Consider the following 22689-nt stretch of genomic DNA (forward strand, 5'->3'; position numbering starts at 1 on the left):
CTGCTAAATAGTACCAGAGAATGAATGGAAGTAGCAGACCAATGATGCCTATAACATATATCATAGCAATAAACCCAGTATATGAGAATAATATTGTTTCAGTAACCTAAATATAAAGGCACAATTCCTCTTTCCAGGGTAATGTAATTTTTATTTAAAAAGCCATATACATATTCTTTAATGGAAAATCATCAAGTGCCAAATAGAAATAACATGTTACATAGTTAAAATTTTCACATGGCACCAGTCAGGAACCATTCAGTAAATCCACCTCTTTAAAATGATATAGAAATGAAATCTAGCCATCTGTAACTAGCAGGAAACACCATCTCAAGTCGAATTTCATCTGTAGGAACAGAGATCCTTAAGAAGACTCTAATTTGGACTGTATTGTTGAAACAAGGATGTGAGATCTGGGAAAACTAACAACACAGACAACTCATCAAGTTGAAGTTCCCTCTGTCTGAAACATGTTCTCTCCCCTTTAACCCTCAAAGAAGCAAAAGCTGTTACAACTTTTATGATAGAAGTACATCTTGCCAAACTCAGCTTTTATAATGTACTGAAAACTGCTTTCACAACCAAAGCTGTTTTTTGTCAATGGACAGATGTTACTTTTAACCAGAAGCTTTTTTCTTTATTAACAAATAATAGTAAACATACATTTGTGTGGCTGGAAGAGCACATCCCATGTTGACAGCTCAGAGAAAAAATTAATTTATGTTACTGAGTTCTTTTTATTTGCTCATAATAGAAATAAGTCATAGTTAGAATTTTTAATAGTGCCTAGTTGTCTCGAGAATCTTCATGGGGCCCTTGTACCCTTGTGCACTTTTTCATTTAACTAATTATGCCTGGGGAGGATGCCTCTAGCATTCTCAACAACAAAAATTACTACCAGATGATCTGTGTCCGGAACCAATGGACTACACTCACATTCACAAAATAATTATAGGCAGAAACAGAGCATAATATCAGAAAAAGAGCCAGTCTTCCTAAACCACTCAATCTTTTCAGAAAGGATGTGCACCCCCCTCCTTCCTGATATATCACAGCTATTTCTAGAATAAACTCAGCATGTACCAATCCTTTAGTCCCTTCTCTCAAAATAACAGTGAAGCAAATAACCCATTATTCATATTTAGCAGCTCTGGAAAATGTGGCTAAACTGTAGCTTCCACAATAGATTCATGAGGACCACAAACCCATCATAATCGACCACATTACATATGGAAAACAGCAGTTAGCAACTGGATTGTCAGACAAGACAAAACTGAACTAGCAGGACGTCCATCCCAACCCCTCTAATAGGTTTTTTTTTTTATGGTTTAGACAATTAAAGACAAGCTACTTCTTTTAGGCAAATAATTATTAACATAAGATGTATATTAATTTACAGCGAGACTAAAAGGATAAATATTCTAATTTTTTAGAAGGCTAGAGCTCACTGAATAACTATTTGCCTTAGATGTGCAAATCAAGGTCAGAAAAGGACAACTGATCAGGGACTTTCATTATTCTTCATGGGAAAACCCTAAAGTATTTTATTCTAATCCATTCTAGATATCTCTTTAGACTCTCCCTCTCAGTCTGGCCCCAGAGGCAGGAATCTGCAGTTCTATTTCTAGCACTGACAGCGAATCTTCCCTGTGTCTCCATCTCTCAACTACAAAATGGGAATAATATTTATCCCCTACATAGCTCATAAATATGAGTGAGTGGTGGCCTCTATGAACAGATATAAGATGACAGCAAGCAAAGTGTCTGCAAGATGGTAGGAAAATCTTAGGTGTATCCTACCAAGTAACGAAAGATCAAAGGACTGAGTTTATGTGCTTCCCCACGAATAGCAAGAAGATAACATCCACCCAGTTGGTAGTGGTCCAGCTGCAAGCAGAAAGCTAAACTAGATCCACCAACTAACAGAGTAAATAGAGAAATGTGTAAACCAACAGAAGGGGAGCTGCCAGAGCTGCACTTCCTAAAACATGCATGGTAGCAATACTGTTTATTATAAATAGTAATAACAATAAGCATAAGAGCAAAACTATCCTCCACCTTTAAAAGAAAAAATGACCATCACACGATGTGTATAAAAACAGACTTGTCAGGTCTCCCTGCAGTACAACAGGGTAGCATGCACGTTACAGCACATCACTAAGTGCAGAGGCAGCCCTTCACAACGACTCCACATTCCTTGTGGGATTTCCTTTATTGGATTTCACAGGATGCAGCCATTGTAAATGGCTCCACATTACTCATACACAGAAAGCTAATGAGACTCCCTACTCAGTGATTACAGCTTGCACTAGTTCGGAAGACAGCAAATGGATAAAACTATTTCCTGGAAAAATGTTAACATGCTAGGATATATCGCTCAGATTATTGCCCTGAAATAGTTTTATTACATTACTGAATTACATTCTCTTGAATTGCTGGGCTCCTTTTGTTAATTCAAATGATGCTGTATTTCACCTCTCGACTAGCACCACCCTCCAGAACAGAGAAAAAGAATGAGCCAGACAGGAGCAGATGATAAGAGGAACACAAAAATGGTCATGATTGGAAACTCAATGAACTCATATTATTGTTAAATAAAAAGCCTTTTAAAATATTTTTTATTTGTGGCTTCCCAAGAAAAATAACAATAAAAATGAGAAAGCAAAAGCAACTTAACGTGTCTTGGCATGTTTTTTTCTTTCAAGCCCCAGTAAAATTAGTCCAAAGAGACATAAATAAAACCATAGGGGCACACGAGCTGGACTTCAGCCATGATCTGAGTCAGCCAGCTGTTCGCCAGGTGATGGCTCAGATAGAACTGCAAGGCTCTGCTGGAATGTTTTCAAGCAGAAAGCTAAGTTACAGAAAACACAAATCACGATAATCCCATTAACTGCATAAGCTATGATCATCTCTTTTCCTCTGCTATTTGTCCAATCACTGCTCCAAGACTTGCTCCTAGTTTAAGTGTCTAAGAAGTATAAAAACGTGGGGGAAAAACACCTGTATGATCAGAAAGAGTGGCCTGTGATCTATGAATTGGGAGGCCACAAGGAAATCTTCTAATTTTCCTCTAAGTTGGCTCAAAAACCATCTTGAGCCCCTGGTCACGGCCAGGTAACCATGCTCAGACCATCTGAGATCACTGAGGGGGAGTCATAGCTCTGCATGCTCAGCCAGGGAAAGCTAAAGAAGGGAAAAGTCACCTTTGCTGGCTCTGAGACTCACAGAAAGCACAACCCCTCCCCCCGAGAAAGTTCCTGTTCATATGATAATTTTCTGATGTTAACTTGAAGATTACAAGCTTCTCTTTAAACTCTTCTTCATCACAAGTTTAAGTGAAGCATTAACTTCTATTCACCTATCACACTCGGTAAGTCAAGTTTCCTAACTTCACTGAGTTCAGTTTGAGAGAGAGATAAAGAAGATGACTTCTAAGGTACTGTGCAGTGCAATGAGGACATGAATGTAATAACAGTAATATGCTTCCTGTTAAAATAAAAATTTATGTGACATAGCACATAACAGTAAAGTGAGCAAATTTAAGTGTACAGATTTAATGATTTTTTATGTGTGTGTATATATATGTGTATACATATATACACATATTATGCACCCACTACCAATTTTCTGATATACAGAGCAAATGAAAGCAACTCTGACCTCTGAATCATTTACCATCTGTATGATCTTGGACAAGTTAAACTCTCAGACTCAGTTTCTTTATCTGTAAAATCCAAATACCTATAATTTGTCTTTAAAATATTGTGAGGATTAAATAGACTAATCTGTAAGAATAAACTAGTACATTACTCAATAAATTATCATAATGGTTTTTATTATTATACTATGTAAGTGCCAAGTAATTTGATAGCATAAAAGTCAGACTAAACCATATTTCAGATTAAACCTCTGTGGATGTATCCTCATTCTATTGATTCTGTAGCCTGAGGGAGAGGAGATTTCCCTGTGAGTGACCACATTGGAGATCCAAGCAGGTCAGGGAGCAGCTTACCTTGTGGGTACAGGGACCTCAGTCAGGGCACCCAGCATGACAGCCTGCTGTAGCCGAACAAAGGCAATGAAAGGAGTATCCAAGAAGTCAACCTCCCCAACAAGCACATTGGAAGCTTCTGCATCACGTGGCAGTTTTTTCATGAACTTATTCTTCAGCTGTATGGGAAGAGCCAAGAAAACACAACTTATCTCCAGAGATGGGAACAAGCAGAGACACTCCATATATCACCCAAAGAAATTCCTTTATATGAGTCTATATACAACAGGCCCTAGCTAGCCATTTTTCTAGAATGTTTGACCATTCTATTATAATAAACATTTCTCTGTACTTTGGTTTCAAAAATATTTAGAGTGTAATCACAGGTTTACACATAAAACAGTGTAGTACAACTCCATTCATTTATTTATTCCCTCACTCAGTATATATGTGTTGAGTCCATGGTGAGCCAGACACAAATATAAGCCGTAGAGATACAGGGATGGATCGACTGACTACATGACCTCCTTGCACTCATCTTCCAGCAGGGGTGAAATAAAATATAATTTAAAGTAGTGATAAGTGCTAAGAAGGGAAAATAAAACAGGTAAGAGGGTACTACATTAGACAGGGTGGTCAGGAAAGACCTCTGAAGAAATACATTTTACATTGGAGTGACAGGACAAACTATGCAAAAATCTGGGCAAAGAACATTCTAGGCAGAGAACAGCAAGTGCAAAGCCTCTGAGACACGAAGGAGCTTGGCAGTCAGAGGAATAGGAAGAAGGCGAGTATGGTGAGAGATGAAGTAACAAAGGAGAGAAAATAGCAGCAAATGAAGCTGTATAGATAAGGAGGGACCAATTTGGGATGTTTTACGTGAGACTTTCCTACTAAAAGTCCAAGTGGAAAGGTGGAGTAGGAAGACATAAATTTAGGAGCTATCACCATGTGAACAGTATTTAAGACCATGAGAAAAGATGACACAACCTTGGGTGTAAGTGTAGAAAGAGAAGAGGGATAAGTTCTGAACACTGGGCCACTCCACCCTTTATAGGAATGAGAGGAGATATGGGCAGAGGACACTGAGAAGAGCCACCAGTGAGGTAGGAGGAAAGCCAGGACTTCACCCAAGAGTCAAGTGAAGAAAGGGCTGAATAAGGAGAGTGAATCTCCTGAGTCAAAGGCAGCTGAAAGTTCAAATAAAGTAAGAACCAAGAATGGACCAATGAATTTTGCAAGATGGAAGTTCTGGGTGATCTTGGCAAGAGCTGTTAGAGTAGACACCAGAGTACCCGGTAAGAAAGGAGACGTGAAGAAATGGAGACAGGGTGTAGAGATAATTATTATGACAAATGTTGCTACCAAGAAAAGCCAAGCAATGGGGATGTAGGTGGAGGAAGGCATAAAATAGGGGATTTTTTTTTAAGGGGAAATATGATAACACTGCAGAAGGTTAATGAGAATGATCTAGTAGAGACAGATTATTGCTGCAGGAGAGGTAATGGATAACTGCACAAGCAGCTCAAGCAACTTTGAATTATTGAGAAGAGACAAGATCCTCACCCAAGCTAGGGGGGTTGGCTTCACACAGAAACACAGAGAGCCTATCAATCATAACTAGGGAAGGCAGACCATGTGGGCACACTTGGGGGTGATCTGGGAGATTTGGTGAGATGAAGATGAGGGCTTCTGAGGACTCATATTTTTGCAGTGAAATACAAGTGAGCTGCTGGTGAGGAGGAGGAAGAGGGAGGTATGTGGGAGTTTGAGGAGAGAGGTAAAGGTATAAAGTGGTTTTATTGGATAGTGAAGGTTGCTTAACACAGTCACTTTGAAAGTTTAACATGTAGGTGTTATTCTTTCCTTTCCCCTCGGTCCCCAGCTCCCACTTGGAACAGGATTGTTCAATCATCCTTCAGTGAGTGGGAAATGCCTCTGACAGTTCAAGGAAAACACTTCAACAATCGTGGACGGATGGAGATAAGAATTTTGCAGGACCATATGAAAGGCACAGACTTCTGATGTATACCCATCATCCAATATAAATGTCTCCCCCTTCAAGTGAAAAGTTACCAGTGACCTTCATATATTTTGCCACAGATTACTGCTGAGATGGGAAGTGGCAGGCACAGCCCAATTTTCCCTGTTAATAAACAGGTTATAGCAACATTTTATTTTCAATTTCCTTTTTAAGAACTCTTAATTAGGGAAAATAGGTGACATAAGAACTGATCCCTAAAGCTCCATCAACCTCAGTAGCATTTTTATAGGGATTTTTTCTTTAATTTATTACTTCATATAAGAAGAAAGCTGTGAGGCAAAAAACAATGACATTGGGGTTAATAATTTCATGGAAACCAAAAAAACAAAAAAAAGCAAAGGCAAGATACATATTTTTAGATGTTAGGAACATGACTACTTCTAAGCAGTAAAGGAATTTTCCAAAGTTTATACCATTAATCCTCCAAGAAATGCTAATATTAAAAAAAAATCTGTTTACATTCTACAGATTTGAAAAGAGCAGCCATGGGAAAGATTTAAAAACATCAAATTGCCAAAACTGTTATTATCGCCAAATGAATTGCAGTAATGAATTGTTCTCTATAACACAGAGTAGAGTGTGGGGCATGGCCAAGTGGCCCAAACACATAACAAAACATCACTGCTAGTAACCTTCCTCCAACTCTTTCCAGAGAGAGTTCCCATTACCAACAGTGGACATGACACTCTATACTAATCTGATTTTACTTCCCATTCTCCTCAGCAGACTCTTTGCTCTAGTCAGGCAGGTAATCTGATCATAATCCCCTTCTGTTTGATGTCCTTAGACTCCCACACTCATTACCAAAAACGGTCCTTTCTTCACTTCCACCTTTTCTAAACATCCTTCAGAGCTTTTCTACCGTCTCAGCCCACTTCCTTGGGAACTCCAAAAGCACCCATTTCTGAATCATACTTCTACCAACGCTTAGTCTTTTCCCCAAGTTTCTTGAGGGTTAGAACAGTTTATCCTTCATTGAACTGAACACCTACTTTGTGCATAATTCAGCTGTAATAAGTATTATGAATGGAAGGAATGAACTCTGTAGCACCAAAAATCAGACCAAAAGACCATCAAACGCCCAGGAAAGTTAGAAAGGTTTTAAAGGCTCATCCTAGAACCTACTCTGTCTGGATATGTCACTAAGCAATTATCTGACTCACAATGCAGAATATCCCATAGTCGATTACGTACCTTTACGAAATGTCTTACTAGTACTATGGTACATTTATTGAGATTCCTGTACCCACATTGGTAAATTGCAGGTCTATTTTTAAGGCCAAAGGAAATAAACTGTATTCTACATGCTCTCAAGAGAAGGAGTTGTAAAGACTAGTCCCTTTAGATCATCATTTCTCAAACTGTGTTTGTGAAATACTAGTATTCTCAGAGAAATTAATAGCTATTCTAAAGTAAAAACGTGTGGTGCCTGAGGTGCCCCAGAACTCAGGCCTTGGATGGCTTTTTTCTCACTATGCACACTCCCTGGGTGAGCTCATCAAATCTCATGCCTTTTAATACCATCTATATGCTGATGACTCACAAATTTGTATCTTCAGCCAGGACCTCTTCCCTAAACTACAGACCTATAACATCTCCACTTGGATGTCTGCAGGCATTTCAAACTTCACATATCCAAAACTGAGTCTTCTTGATAGCACCCCCAAACAGCCCTTCCTACAGTCTTCCGCATCTGGCTAATAGTAACTCTGTTCTTCCATTGCTCAGGCCAAAACCTTGCTGTCATCTTCAACATTTCTCTTCCTCTCACACCCCATGTCCATTCTATCAGCAAATCCTGTTGGATCTACATTCAAAGCATATTCAGAATCTGACCATTTCTCACCACCTTCACTGCGACCACCCTGGTCCACATTACAATCAGCTGTCTTCTGGATAATGGCATTGGTCTCCTGGCTGGATTATCTATTTCTGCTCTTGCCCCCAGTCTATGTCACACCTCTGCTCAAAACCCTCTGTTGGCGCCTATTTCACTAAGAGTGAAAGCAATGTCATTAAGATAAGCCACAACCCCCGCACCATTTGGCTCCTCATCAGTTCCCTGACCCTATTCCCTACTGCTCTCTCCCAGTCTTCCGCATGCCTGCCACTCCAGCCTCCATGTCCTCTTTCAAACATGCCAGGGACACTCTTACCTCAGGGCTTTTACTGCCTCTGAATGTAATGTCTGGCTGCCTCTCTCCCTCATTTCCTTTGAATCTTTATTTAAAAGTCACCGTCTCATCAGCGCTTCTTTCCCTGGCCACGTTAGTTAAAATTTCAACCTCCTTCTCCCCACAGATTCTTCTTACTCCTCTTTCCCACTTTATCTTTTTCTTCTTTGTACTCATCACAGTCAAACATGCTATATGTTTTACTTGACTTCTTTATTACCTGCCTCCCCACTAGAATGTAAGTTCCATGAAGGCAGGGATATCTGTCTATTTTATTCAGTGTTGTATTCCTAATGCCTAGAAGAATGCCTGAGGAGAAAGTTTGAATAAATATTTGTTGAATGAATGAATGGTGGTTATTATTTCTGCTTTTTCCAATAAGCTTTCCTAACTCCTCTCTTAAAGTAGTAGGGTCCGGACATCCACCATGACCCAGGCCATCTAAGTGGAAAAAAGGCCCACATGTGGCCAGTCTTAGTAAACTCCTCCCCTGATAACAGTGATTGGTCCAAAGAATGGATGCGTGACCCAAGCAAGGGCCAAACCCTTTTGGACAATCAATATTTTCATGTGTAAAAATCAATATTCTCCCTTTCATTTGAGCTTGTTCCCCTCCATGTTGAAAGGGCCTGTTACAGGACTGGCCATACTAGGAGAGAATGAGGTCAGCACCCAAAATGAAACAGACAAAAGCAGGAGAGAAAATGGATGAGAAGAGAGATTGCTGAGTCCCCAGTGCCAGGCCCTGAGGTTCTGCAGCTTCTCCATCCTGCAATCTCATCAAGAATTCTTACCACTTACATAAGCCAGAAAATTTTATTTGGGACTTAAATTAATCGGAGGTGATTTCTGTCTACTGCAGAGTCCATATCCTTCACAAAAGTGTACTTGTCAAATAAGTCTGAGGAACATCAATTTAAATAAAATTAAATACTTTTCTAGTCTATAGACTGTCTCAGAGCCTTGAATATGCCTCTTTGCCCAGAAGATAAATAAGGTATATTATGATATGAAAACATATTTAAAAATGCTGCTTTGGACAGAAATTTTCTCATCTTCCATTTAAATCCACTCTCAATTCCACTTAATTCTCTTCAAACTTGATGGGTGTTTACAATGTTCAAGGCCTGGTAGTAGGCACTGCAGAGAACACACAGACTTTACTCTCCTGAAGTTGACAGTCCAATGAAGAGAAGCAAATACACAAGTAGCTATAATGAAAAAAGAAACATAAATACTATATGAAAGGTATATCGTTCAATGGGAGGTCACAAAATGCAGCAATCACACTTGGCAACAGAGTTCAAGGAAGGCTCTTCTTTGAATCTAAGTTTAAAGATGTCTCTCATAAAGGTGGGCTCATCAAATCCTGATTCACATATGTTATCTTTTCCCAGTGTTCTAATAATATCTGATAAATGAAAAAGTAATGACTGAAGTATGAAAAGCAATTCTGGGCTTATACAATAAAATACTACATAAAATACTAAGAAAAAACTGTAAACATTAAACAAAAAGGTGAAGAATAACTGGGGATTACAAAGCACAATAAAAGATAACGAAAGCGAGAACAGAATCTAGGGTTTTTAAATCCGTTTGAAAATCACCCAATAAACTCATCTGGATCGAATTCCAAAGATATAGTTTGACATTCCTTTCTTATAGATCATTAGTTGCTTCTCCAAGGGGTACTCAGCCTGAATCTTATGCAGGGTCAACTACAAGAACACACACAGTGAATAAGGATTCCTTTAGCCAACCTTGATTTCAAGGAAATGGATTTCAAATGGCTGCCATGTGGGGCTACAATTAGTAAAAGATACTTTGACTAGCTCAGTGATTTTGCGCCATTTTTGTCTTTACCATGTAACATCACCAACTCTGAATCCAGACGTGTACATTTCAGGTTCCTTTTACACTAGCCTGTATTCTTTCTTCCAGAGTAAGGTCTTGTTATAATTACTCAGAAATACATGGCTTGCCCTCTGCCATAAATGCTTACTCTTAAACAATTTCTTAACTTTCCTTTCTTTCTGAGTGGTTTTCTAACAACCCAGTGATCACAGTATTAGCATACTGAGAAACTAGAGACTATAAAAGGATAAAACAAAGCAAGTGGGCTGATTATAAAAGAAATAGCTTACTTGGGATGATAGCTCTGTGTGATGATGGGAAAGTTACTCACACACAAGTGATATGCATCATACACAGCTAATTAAAAAAATCAATCCTCCATATTCCACTCGGGTCTTAGCTTCTCCAGCTTTCTTCTATGAAAGCAGCCAGCATGTTTTAGGTTTTCTATATGGAGCCTATCACAATTTAACTGCTAATCTATATTAATTGACTTGGATAATCGTTTGATTAATAGTATGCCCTCCTAGTCTCCTTACCATCACTTTCAGACCTACAGCATCACATGGCAAGTAGGTCCAGGCTACCATATTACTCCTCAGTCACTAGGCAGGTATTTAAACCCTAATTCCTTTTCTCTGCCATTTTTAGCACACATTAAAATAAGCGTAATAAAATGTCATTTATACCCAGGAGTACTTATGGTTTGCTATTTGAATCTGATTTAATAGAAGAAGATTCTATTGGCTGTTTAATGTCCTTAATAAAAGTGATATTTTAAAAATCATCTAAACTTGAGTATACTTTCCCATTATTTTTAGAAAGCTTACACCTACTACTACCCCATTCCATAAATTTTCTTTTCCTCTCTAGGAAAATGATTTAATCTTCCAATCTGTACTTACTCCCAGTTCACCCTGCCTAATGCCTCATGTCCACATGCTAACATCCACCTGTTTTCCTAGGCAAAGAGCTTATTCCTGGCTTTCTTACTGGTGTTCTTTCCTCTCTTCTTTTCTTCTTCTTGGCTTATATTCCCTTCTTCCTGCTGATTTTCCCCCTTCCATTCTCTTTGGAAATTGCCAGCTCATATTCTTTCCCAAACAAACTTATTTGGTAAGCTCAAAATCAGTCTGGGTCACCCTAGGCGAGGTTCATCCACTGCAAAGCTATCTGTATTAGCAGTAAATAGGGTCCCCATACCTATCAGTTTGCTTACAACAGTCCCAGTTTACCTCATTGTCCTGGTGTAATTATTAATAATACCTTCTTTCGTTCTCAAAAGTGTCTTGGGCTAAGAAAAAAATTATATGGTCACTCTACATTTTAACCTCACTGAGGTTGACTCTTGAGCAGTACATAAGATACAGCATTGGAAAATCATTACATGCTATGGAGCCTTAAGGTTCAAGGAACTCAAAAGTATGACGGAAAGCCTAGGTCAAATAGCATCTCAGTAAATTACTTATGCTCTCTGAGAATGAATTTACTAAATGCAAACAATAATATTAACTGTTAGGGTAGGTAAAAAAAGAGATCTCTCACTCACCATGTTTTTGCTCTGCCCACTCCCTTTCTATACACTTCAAAAAAAAGTGGTCAATTTGACGGATCAGTGTTTGACAAATTCATTGGGACTTTTTTCCTAATAGGAGGGTTATAGTTCCATAAAGACAAGAAGCAAGCTGTTTTCTCTTACAGTAAGACAAGCGAATGAAAGAGAGAGTTGACATCTTCATCCATGTGGTTAGATAAACAGACTAAGAGTCTGTTTCATAGGATCATTTGTATTTCTCTATCATAATACACATCTCTAAGTCTATGAATCCAAGGATTTAGATTCTTTGTGGGTAGTCATAGGCCTGGATCTGTGTACTTAGTGAACTAGATATTTCTATTTAAAAAATGTGTCTAAGAAGAGACTTCATTTCCAGCTATGGTGAACTATCTTGCATCACAGCATCCCTTCCAGCAAGAAAAACAGAAAAGCTGGCTTTCTGTAATCTATTGAAAGGCATCAGAAAGTTACGATGACATTAAGAACTTGAGGAACTAATATCTCTGATAGAAGGAAACTACATAGAGGTGAGGCTAAACCTAGCTCTGATTGTCTTCTAAAGGCATCTGATGATTCCTAAGCAGCTGCAGAGATTCAGAAATTTGGCAGAGCCTTCAGCAGTCTCAAAGTAATGGGTAAACATGCCAGACATTCAGTTGGGACCCCTAAAGAACAAGACCCAAGGCATAACAGCAAACCAGTAATAGACCAATCCACACAGAGACTGAAACCCAACTTCCAATCAGCTCAATTCCAGACTGAATATTAAGGTGACCTACCCCTCACCTAAATGTTAGCCAAAAGCAAGAGAAATAGTTTCTGAAGAAAGAGCATCATCTGGAGTACCAAATTATCTCCACTATGTATATATTATATCTGACATTCAATCAGAAATTACTAGGCATACTAGCAAACAAGATCAAATGACTGGAATCCAAGAGAAAAAAAATAGAAATTAGAAAAAAACTTGAAGTAGAATTGCACATTGTAGTTATCAGACATAAACATTAACAAAACTTAATAATACTTTTTATATATTTATTACAAGACAGAGAATTCCAGTGGAATCTACTTTAAAAACAAAATAATGGTCCTAGAGATTAAAATGTGTATGACTGACTTGTTAGAGTCAATATTACTTGTAATATGAAAATATGATATATCAAAATTTGTTTAATGCAGTTAAACATATGCACTGAGTAAAATTCATGGCCTTAAATGCAAATATTACAAAAGAAGAAAAGCTAAAGTTTGATGACCTAAACATATATCTCAAGAAGTAAGAATAAAATAGCAAATGAAAACCAAAGAAAATACAAAGAATGAAATAATAAAAATAAGAGAAGAAATAATGACATAGAAAACAAATACACAATGCTGGTCATGTTCAATTTCATAATCTGAGTGACAATTATACAGCTGTGTTCACATTGTAAAAAATCAGCAGGTAGGTTTATGATTATTTAATAATCATATATGTCACATATATCGTGTATATAAATCATATGTACGTGTGTTCTACTTTGATAAAACAATTATACTGTAATGAGTTTCTTAATACAGTGTTATTTTATTGCAAATCTGACTTACATGTAGTTCTCCCTTGGCAGAAAATATTTAAAGGAAATAAAGGACAGTGAAAAACTGAAACCATATTCCAAAGCCCTAATTCACACTTTAAAGGCTTTTGTAAAGATTAGAAGAGATAAGAGGTAAAATGCCCAGAAAGATACAAAAAAATGTGGGGCTCACTCTTCCCCACTCCTTTTTAGTGTCTCCAACATGGAGAGTAACCCTCCCTACTTCCTTCTCTCTTCCTACAGTGCATTTCAAGGAGATCACCTGAATGGGCTACGTCTGAGATGATTTATCCCTGCCTTTATCTTCCAGTGTCATACAAACCCTAATATTCCACTACTCAACACAAATATAACAGAGCCTAATCAAGTATACTTTCCTCAGGCTAAAATTAGTCTCCAACGAGGCGAGATGAAGAAGCAGGGCATCAAAAGCAGCCTTGTGAAAACTAATCACTGGGGTAATTTTGAAATAGATTTGACCCACCAAGAACTATGTATATCTATTTGGAACAGACCTACAGTCTTGAACTCTGCAAATCCCAGAGTATGATGGCTGGAGACCAGTGCATTGCCTACAGTTGGCTTCTGTGGTTAACTGAAGGTTGTCCCTATTGCCCATCCTCCCCTGACTTTCCAGCAGCTCTCTCATCCCACCCACATCCAAGGAAGAAGAAGGCTGATCTGAACTAATCAGATTCTAAGTCAATGAGCCTTTACCAGCTTTTTCTTAGGTACAGGGAATAGTTCTTCTCACTGAAAGTTCTGTTCTGGCCTTTCTTTGCAGTAGGGGTTCCAGTACAAAGAGCAAGGCTACTCTTAAGATCCAAGTACAAGGAGCCTGCTTTGCCTCTAGGCTCTTTATGGCTACCAAGGAGGCAGAAGGCTCTGCCTAGTTCACCAGGGCTCTGCTTTGGGGTTTGCAGCCAAAGCCTCAGCCAGTAATCACGGGTTCCTCAGCCTTTGTTTCTATGTACACATTTCCCCTGATGATCTTCTAGAGAGAATGCTGGCCTAAGGACAGAATTTGGGTGTTCCTGAATAGCGTGAACAAACACCATCCTAAACAGCCCAGCATTCCATTCCTAACTCACTTCTTTACCATAAATTGTATGGTTGCCCAACTAGAAAACGGGAGAAGAAGGAAAAAGATAAGAATAATTGTTTTAAAAGTTTAACCAGGTATTGCTTTTTATTCCAAGACCACATAATAATTATTATCTTAAATTTTTTCTGTTAAATGAGGGTATTCTTTACTCATCCCTTCAGTTAATTTGTGAGATAGGACTTTTTTGGTGTGACAGAACTACTGGAATAATTACTGCAAACATTTTGTATTTTGTTTTTAACGGAAGCTCTGATTACCCTTTAGGTTATCTTCAAGCTGTGATTTAGAAGACTATTTCCAATAGCTAAATTTAAATACCATTGGCCCAATTTCTAAGAGGCCTAAAAAGAGGAGCTATTGCTTGATTGCCTACAGAATCCAAATTTAGACAATCACTTATAATGTTATTAGTACTGGACATTTATGATGTGGTCTGAGATTTCCAGAGTGAATAAAATACGAAAGAGTGCAGACAGTCATTAAATAAGACAAGACACCAAAAGGCTCTGTGGCTACACATTTTTACTTTTTGAACACTCTTCTACTTTCTTTTGTTCCATTTTTAAAAAACACAAAATGAAAACAGTCCCCTGAGGGTGAAAATCTGATTTTCTAATTTTTCCTTCCAAATATAGACATCTCACCACCATTAATGCAAACGATCTGCAAAGCAGCGCATTTACAAATGGCTGTTAAACTAAATATAACATTAAGTACAATCCATCAGTTCTGATTTCCTAAACAGGACAAAATTTCAAGTACTGCCCTAGTTTAAAAATCAACTTGTCAAAATCTCTAGTCACATTTTCTTATGTCTTATATCATTAAAAAGATAATATTGTCAATATGTTTATAGCTATTTACAGTTTTTCAAAGACTTTCACATATATTATTTTACTTGACTTCTTACAGCAAGCCTATGAGAAATGTACTATTACGCCCTTATACAGATGAAGTAAACTAAGGTTCAGAACGTTTAAGAGACTTCACCAAACCCATACGCTAAATGGCCAAGCCAGGAGGTGAACTCTAACTTAATCATCTCTCCACTTCACTATACTGTGAAATCCTTATATTTCTGACGAATGCATTTTACTACCTACAGTTTAGAAAATACTGTCCCAAAACCTCTGAACCTTTTATATAGCAAACTTTTGTTAAGCATGTACAATCGTTCAGCCTCTATACAGACAACCATTAAGAATCATGGGCCTGGCCCCGTGGCTGAATAGTTATTAAAGTTCCTCATGCTCCGCTTTGACGGCCCTGGTTCGCAGGTTCAGATCCCAGGCACGGACCTGCTCCACTCATCAGCCATGCTGTGGAGGCATCCCACATACAAAAAACATAGGAAGACTGGCACAGATGTTAGCTCAGGGCTAATCTTCCTCAAGCAAAAAAAAAATAGTCATGAACACATTTTGAAGTATTTAACAGGATTTAATTACATAGAATAAAATGGGTCAGAGAGAGAGAAAGCAGAAAACCCGAATAAAGAGAAGAGCAGTTTAAAAAGGGTTTAAAAAAAATCAAGATCCTGCAGACTTTAGCTGCTACTGGAGATAGATAATGTTTTTAAAAGTCCTTTTTCCCCTTTCATTGTGTCATGAACTCCACCATATGTAAAGACAGGTCACCTGCTCCAGGCATCAAGGAAGGAGAGTCGAGATACTTACTCATCTATCTGGTAGGAAACACCCTCTACCAGGATGCCCCTTAGAAGCTAACTACAACTAAGGCCTCCAACTCTAGCCAAGAATTACAGGGAGGGTCAGCCTGACCCTGACTGCTCAGCTTTCCCTGACTTTGTTCTACCACAGGACCCTAGATTATTCTTCTGTGATTATCCTTGTCACAACGCATTCATTGATTGACTTGGCTGTGACTCTTATTAGCCTCTAAGTACCTTTAAAAAGGGGTCTAAAGTCCCCTATTAACAAGAAGCCACATATTATTCAACTTTGTTTCCCCAGTGCCTAATAAAGGCACCACTTTACAGTAAATATTCACTAAACGTTTGTTAAATGCATGGAATTCATGTGATCGCACCTGTGTTGTGATGTCCTTAGACTCCGAATAAACACGAGTGAGGACATTGAAGGCTCCAGGAAGGGTGCTCCATTTGGTGGTAGCAAAATTGAGAAAGATCCCTGGTGAGAAGCTAAGAGGCTTTACTGCTTCCAAAACATAGGATTGTAGGTCAATGAAGAATAATTCTATTTTGGGGCTGCTTGGTAGCTACCATTCATCGTTTTTAAAAAATCCCTGCTGATTTTCCTACTTGTCTCCAGGATTTATCAGTGAGATTTCGGAAGGGAGTCCTGCTTTTGGAGAATAGCTACATGTTGAATTCCTTCCAAATTTCAGATATCGAATCTACAATTGGTAAAACTTCACTCTAAAGGCATCATCATTACCAAGAGGTAACAATGTATTTTTAAACTATTAGTAGTAATACTAATAATGATTACTAACATTTTTTAATCAATGGTTCCTGGCCAAGCACCAGACCAGGAACCTGCCACATGGTATCATTAAATTCTCCCCACATTTCTATAAGCAGTTACAACTGTTGTCACTACTCATGAGGAAATGAGATTGAGATATTTCACAACTTGACTAAGATCACTAAATTAGGAAAGGCAGAGAGAGGATTGAAACCAAAGGCCATCTGTCTCCAGAGGCCACGCTTCATCATGCTAAGCTTGGCCACTGTTCTCCAGTTGATTTAAATTCAAGTAGAGAAAAAGAGAATGAGCTTTGGAGTCAGACAGAGCTATAAGCAAATCTCAATTCTTCCTCTTACTGGCTATGAGATCTTACGCAAATTACTTCATTTCTTTAAGCTGAGTTTCCTCATCTGTAAAATGAGGATAATAAGTGACCTCTTCACAGAGTTAAGAGGAATACATGAGATGACATTTGAAAGCATTTAAGCATAGAGCCTAGAAGTAATAGGCCCTTCAATAAATAAATGTGTTAAATGGAGGAATATTATGAGGCCCTGAACCAAGAGAACATCAGTGGAGACAAAATGTTGAAAAATATTTGAGAAAAATTAAAAGGCAGAATATATAGGACTTGCTGAATACCTGGATAAAGGGAGTGAAAGAGAAGGAAGAGTACAGAATGATGCACAACGCTAGAACTGCATTTCTTCAAATGCCCAATGCTCCCTAACATCAGAAACAAATATTTTGCCAATACTGGGGAATAACAGATGCTCGAGTGAAAATCTGGCTGAGCACTAAAAATATCTTTGCCCTAAATTTTCATTTTATCTTATCCTAAGCAACAGTTGCTGAGAAGACCACAGAGTTACTTGTCTTTTGCATTTAGCCCCTTCATCTGTAAAGTCAGGTTGATAATAATACATTACATGTTGTAGATAATATGTAAAAAGCTCCTAGTACAGTGTCTGAAATAGCATATTCAATAAATGGTAACAACAATTATTATCATGTTAGAGTTTTAAAGTAATCCTAGAATAATGGGAAACAGGTGATTGGCAAAATAAAATTTTTCTCTCCCAAAGGAATAAAGTAAAATAAAGTTACAATGGCACCACATTTAATTCAGGTACACAATTCTCTGAACTTTAAATAGAAGTCTCTTTCCCGAGTTTGTATCACGGACTTAAAAATGTAGATTCATCCAGTACAGTAGCTCTCCTGGTAAGTTAATTCTACCAAGTGTATAGACGCATGAGTTTTAAGCTGAGAAGCCTGCAGAGATATCTTCCCCACGGCAAGGCTAAAATATCAGATGAACTGAAGGCTGAGGTGAGCGTGGGTGGTTCAGTGCAGCTATACTGTAAAACAAATATAATTCTTCACAGTAATGGCACCAATTTATCTGCATTCCCTCAAAACGACGCACTTGTCCTTGAACGACTGTGTTTTCGGTAGGGAAAAAAACATGAAGAGATTTATTTTTGACTCTCACCCTACCTATTAATATCTAAAAAGCAGTGTCTGTTTACAGTCTTCCCTTTGCGTCTCCAAAAACCAAGATCCTAAAGATAGGATTTCTTCGTTCTTTCTGCCCCACCATCTCCAGCTGCCATTGGAAGAGAGAGGTGGCAGAGGGAACAACCAAATGGAGACAAAACAAACACACAAAAATTAGCATCGCGGGGTTAGTGACTTCCAGAGAAAATTATAGTTTAAGGGGAAATGTTTCGTGTGCATTCTCTTCTGCACACATCCCAGCCGGGGTAGCTAACAAAAAACACAGACTGCTCTTTTAAAAATAAAAAGTTCAAGGGATGAGAGGTGGGTGGGTGGGAACCATCAGAGGCAACGTAGGCAACCAAGAGTGGAAAGTTAATGGCTTGACAGACACCTATGCAGAATGCTTTTCTTGTGCGGGAACTGAGCAAACACTGCCCACTGCCCCCACCACAAGCTCCACCGCAGTGCAGTCCATGAGCTGGGCAAGTGCTGCCCTTGGCACCATGTGAACCCTGGAGCTGGTGTTTCAGGCTTCACACCTTCTACTTCCCTTTCCTCAACCTCACCTGCAGTTCCCTTTACTCTGAAGGAAAAGGAAAAGGCAGCCTCTTATCAAAGCACAGAGCAGAGGTTCTGAACTTGGGGACCCTGTTAGGGATGCAGGGGGTCAATGGGCACTTTGAAATTATACACAACTTTTTGTGCCTACGCATTTATTGTGCATTTCCCCAGTGAAAGCATCCGTCCTTTCATCACAAACTCAAATGGATCCTTGACGTGGGAAATGCTCAAGAACCACTGCATTAGACAGTCTTTGAAGTGAAAAAGTACATACTGAGGGCCAAAACTGTTACTCTCTGAGGTATGGACCTTTACACAGAGTTCATATGGAAAGATTTTTTTGTCCCAAGGAATGGGAAATTTGGGCTTTCTAAGCACTTAGGGAGGAGATAAACAGAACGCCACAGTGAGAAAAGGAAAGACCACCGCTCCACCCTAGATGCATGTCCCTGGCAAGAACATGTTCCCCAGCTGATTCTCACAGAATTTTGGAACAAGAAGGGACCTCTAAGGGCTCTCCTGAGGCCCAGAGTAGCCAAATAATCATTCAAGGTCACTCGTGGAACAGCAGCATGGGTAGCACAGATGCCCTCCTCTACTTCTGTACCCACCCCACCAGTGGGACAGAAAATAATTAAAAGAGTCGTTCATAAAATACTTTTTTTTAAAGCCATTGAATAGAAGTAGTTAAATGTAGAAGTACTTTCCACTTAGTGTATCAAATGTGGTGACAAAAATCAGCCTGTAAGGGCCGGCCCGCTGGCACAGTGGTTAAGGTCACACAATCCGCTTCTCGGGGGCCTGGGGTTTGCTGGTTAGGATCCCGGGTGCAGACATGGCACCGCTTGGCAAAAGCCATGCTTTGGTGGCGTCCCACCAAAGGCGTCCCACATATAAAGTAGGGGAAGACGGGCATGGATGTTAGCTCAGGGCCAGTATTCCTCAGCAAAAAGAGGAGGATTGGCAGTACTTAGCTCAGGGCTAATCTTCCTCAAAAAAAAAAAAAAATCAGCCTGTAAAACTAACAAGTAGACATAAGTCTTAAGAGCTGTCTGGGTGGGTGCTTTAATATCTGATTACTTGGGGTCTAATAAGAAATGGTCGATAAAATGTCCTTCTGCAGAGAGACTACGGAGGTAAAGCACACCATCTATTGACTTCCAAATGGCTGCTAGCAGTTCTCTGAGAATTCAGTACAATCAGCTGGGAAACATTTACACCAGGTCCTTCCAAGGCTGGGATGTACAAGGGACCATATGGCCCCAGCAGAACACTTCAAACAGGCAGCTGTATAGCTATAATTAAATCTGTAGTAGTCATGCTATTATTTATTTAGCAGATTTTTTTTAACGTACCCTTCACTGAGGTCTCTGAGAACATGCACCAAATTAGAACAATAGAAAATACTGAAGAAGCAGAAAAAGAGAATGGAGGGGGAAGTAAAGTTCTGACACAAAAGCTGGCAACAGCCATACAAAAATTTCCCTGAGAGGTTCTTCACCAGTACCTGGTGGGCTCTGAGCACCAGGAGGTTATGATCACTTTACTGACGTGAATATTGAGCCCGAGGGTCTGTTCACTCCTTTGTTCCGTGGAACACTCCAGTGCTAAAATCTACCTCTTTTTTGAATTTTGAATTTCTGAATCCCCATGCACCACTCATTTGACACTCATTAAATCAGAAAATCTTTAAAGAACTCAAAGACCATCTAGTCCAATTTCCCATCCAACGACTATATTCCTAACCTATAGCCATCTGCTTCTTCTTGAACATCATAGTGAAAGAAAAAGCATTGAACTCAAGAGTTAATTCAACTGTCACCTCTGCCCACTTCCCAGCCCCTGGCAGAATTCATACTCCCTTGTCTGGGCTAAGACATCCACCACCGAACATTGTTTACAGATTTGTCTCACAGCCTATGTAATCAGAACCCCTAAAAGGCAGAGACTGTGTCCTATTCATTTTTGCAGTCCTGATACCTAATACAATGTTTAGTGCAAAGGAGGACTTAGTTAAAGCTTCATAAATAAATTACAAGTAAAGCTCTATTTCCTATCAAATTCATCCTTATATTAAAGAAAAACTGCCTCCACAAAACATGCACCTGCTATCACAAGTTTATGTCTAGAGCAACAGACAGTAATCTATTCTCGACAGATGGCAAGGCAACCTTCATGAGCTTCCTGCCCCTCAGACTCCCATCTCCAGAAGTCATGGATGAGTTACTTCAATTCTTCTTCTTAGGTTAGTGTTCAGGCATCTCACCATCCTAGTCACCATAACCACACCCCCTCAACTGTTTTTGAAAAATAGGTACCTTTGAAAAGGCTAAATCTGATGAAAGTCATAAACTTTCCGTCCAAATAAAGTAGAATTTTTCATATTATTCACTTCATGATTTGAATTTACATAATTTACCTTTATTCTTGTCAAATTCTTTATGGTTTCAGCCTGTTAAGATCATTCTCGATCTTAATACGATTATTTAAAATTTAGACAACTAACCTTGTCGATTTTGTGTCCTCTGAGAATCTGATAAGCATGCATTGTGTCTTAATCCATACTGCTAATAAATCTGTTCGGCAGGGCAGTATAAGCTGAAAACTGCCATGGCATAAGAAACTCCTTCCATATTTAAATTAGAGACAAATCCATACACTTTGAGTACAACTGTTCTCTAGCCAAGAACCCTGTGATGGTCACACGGCCCTCAGTTCATCCAAGTGCTTACAACAACATCATCATGGATTCAATGGATGCCTTACTACAATCAAGTGGCCTGCTCAGAAAAGAAAATGGGGTATACAAATATATTTATGCTCTTCTATTCAACATATATAGCAATGATTTAGATCACAGTTTGGCAAACTTTTTCTTTGAAGGGTAAAATTAGGCTTTGCAGGCAACATACAGTTTCTGTCATATGTTCCTTTTTTTAAAAAGACAGCTCTGTAAAACTGTAACCACTCTTAGCTTGCCAGCCATACAAAAACAGGCAACCGGCAGGCTATGACCCATGAGCCATAGTTTGCCAGACATCATCTCTTCAACTTTGAAGCAAATGGCCTATTGATGAAGACAAGCATTTAACCGAAAATTAAAATAGGCAATTATTTGATGACAGTTGTGGTAGGTGTCAAAGCACAATGTGCGACAAGAGCTTACAAGAGCACGCTCTTACCTAGACTGGTGAGTCATAGGAAACTCGCCTGAAGAGGAGAGATTTACAGAGAGATAGCGGGTGAACACCAGTTGCCTGGGCAGGAGGAGCATTTCAGTCAGAGGATATAGCATGTGCAAAGGGCTCAAGGCAAGGGGGAGAATACCATATTAGTGAGCCTGAAAGAACACTTGTGTGGTCAGAGAAAAGTTGGCATGGGAGAGAACCTTGCAAAATGACTTTGGAGAGGGACATCAGGTAGGATAGTGCAGGACCTTGAAGCCATGCTCAGGATGCTGGGCTCATCACAAAGGCAATGAGTGGCTACCAAACGGTTTTAAGCCATGAGTGACACCCTCTGTACACTCCTTCAATGTGAAGCTTTCTTATATGATCTATATACCCCTGCAGTGCTTTATGAGCTTTTTTTTTCCCTTCTCCTTCTTCTCCCGAAAGCCCCCCAGTACATAGTTTTATATTCTAGCTGTAGGTCCACCTGACTGTACCTTGTGGGATGCCGCCCCAGCGTGGCCCATGCGTGGTGCCATGTCCGCACCCGGGATCCGAAACGGCGAAACCCTGGGCTGCCGAAGTGCAGCGCATGAACTTAACCACTTGGCCATGGGGCCGGCCCCCTTTATCAGCCTTTTACATTCTCAGATTTTAAAATCATAATGGTTTGTATAAATGTAAAAATAATTCTTA

General features: G+C 39.1%; 1 protein-coding gene across 3 annotated transcripts in view; it reads right to left on the reverse strand.

The window, feature by feature from the left end:
* Positions 1–22689, reverse strand: part of SLC4A4 (solute carrier family 4 member 4) — a 317849-nt gene that overhangs the window by 104246 nt on the left and 190914 nt on the right. For all 3 annotated transcript variants that reach the window (XM_046657378.1, XM_046657376.1, XM_046657377.1), the window contains exon 8: positions 4016–4173. In XM_046657378.1, the coding sequence (XP_046513334.1) occupies positions 4016–4173 (158 nt within the window). The remainder of the gene's footprint in view (positions 1–4015; positions 4174–22689) is intronic.

This window comes from Equus quagga, chromosome 3 (genome assembly GCF_021613505.1).
Source record: "Equus quagga isolate Etosha38 chromosome 3, UCLA_HA_Equagga_1.0, whole genome shotgun sequence".
NCBI classification, from domain to species: Eukaryota; Metazoa; Chordata; class Mammalia; order Perissodactyla; family Equidae; genus Equus; species Equus quagga.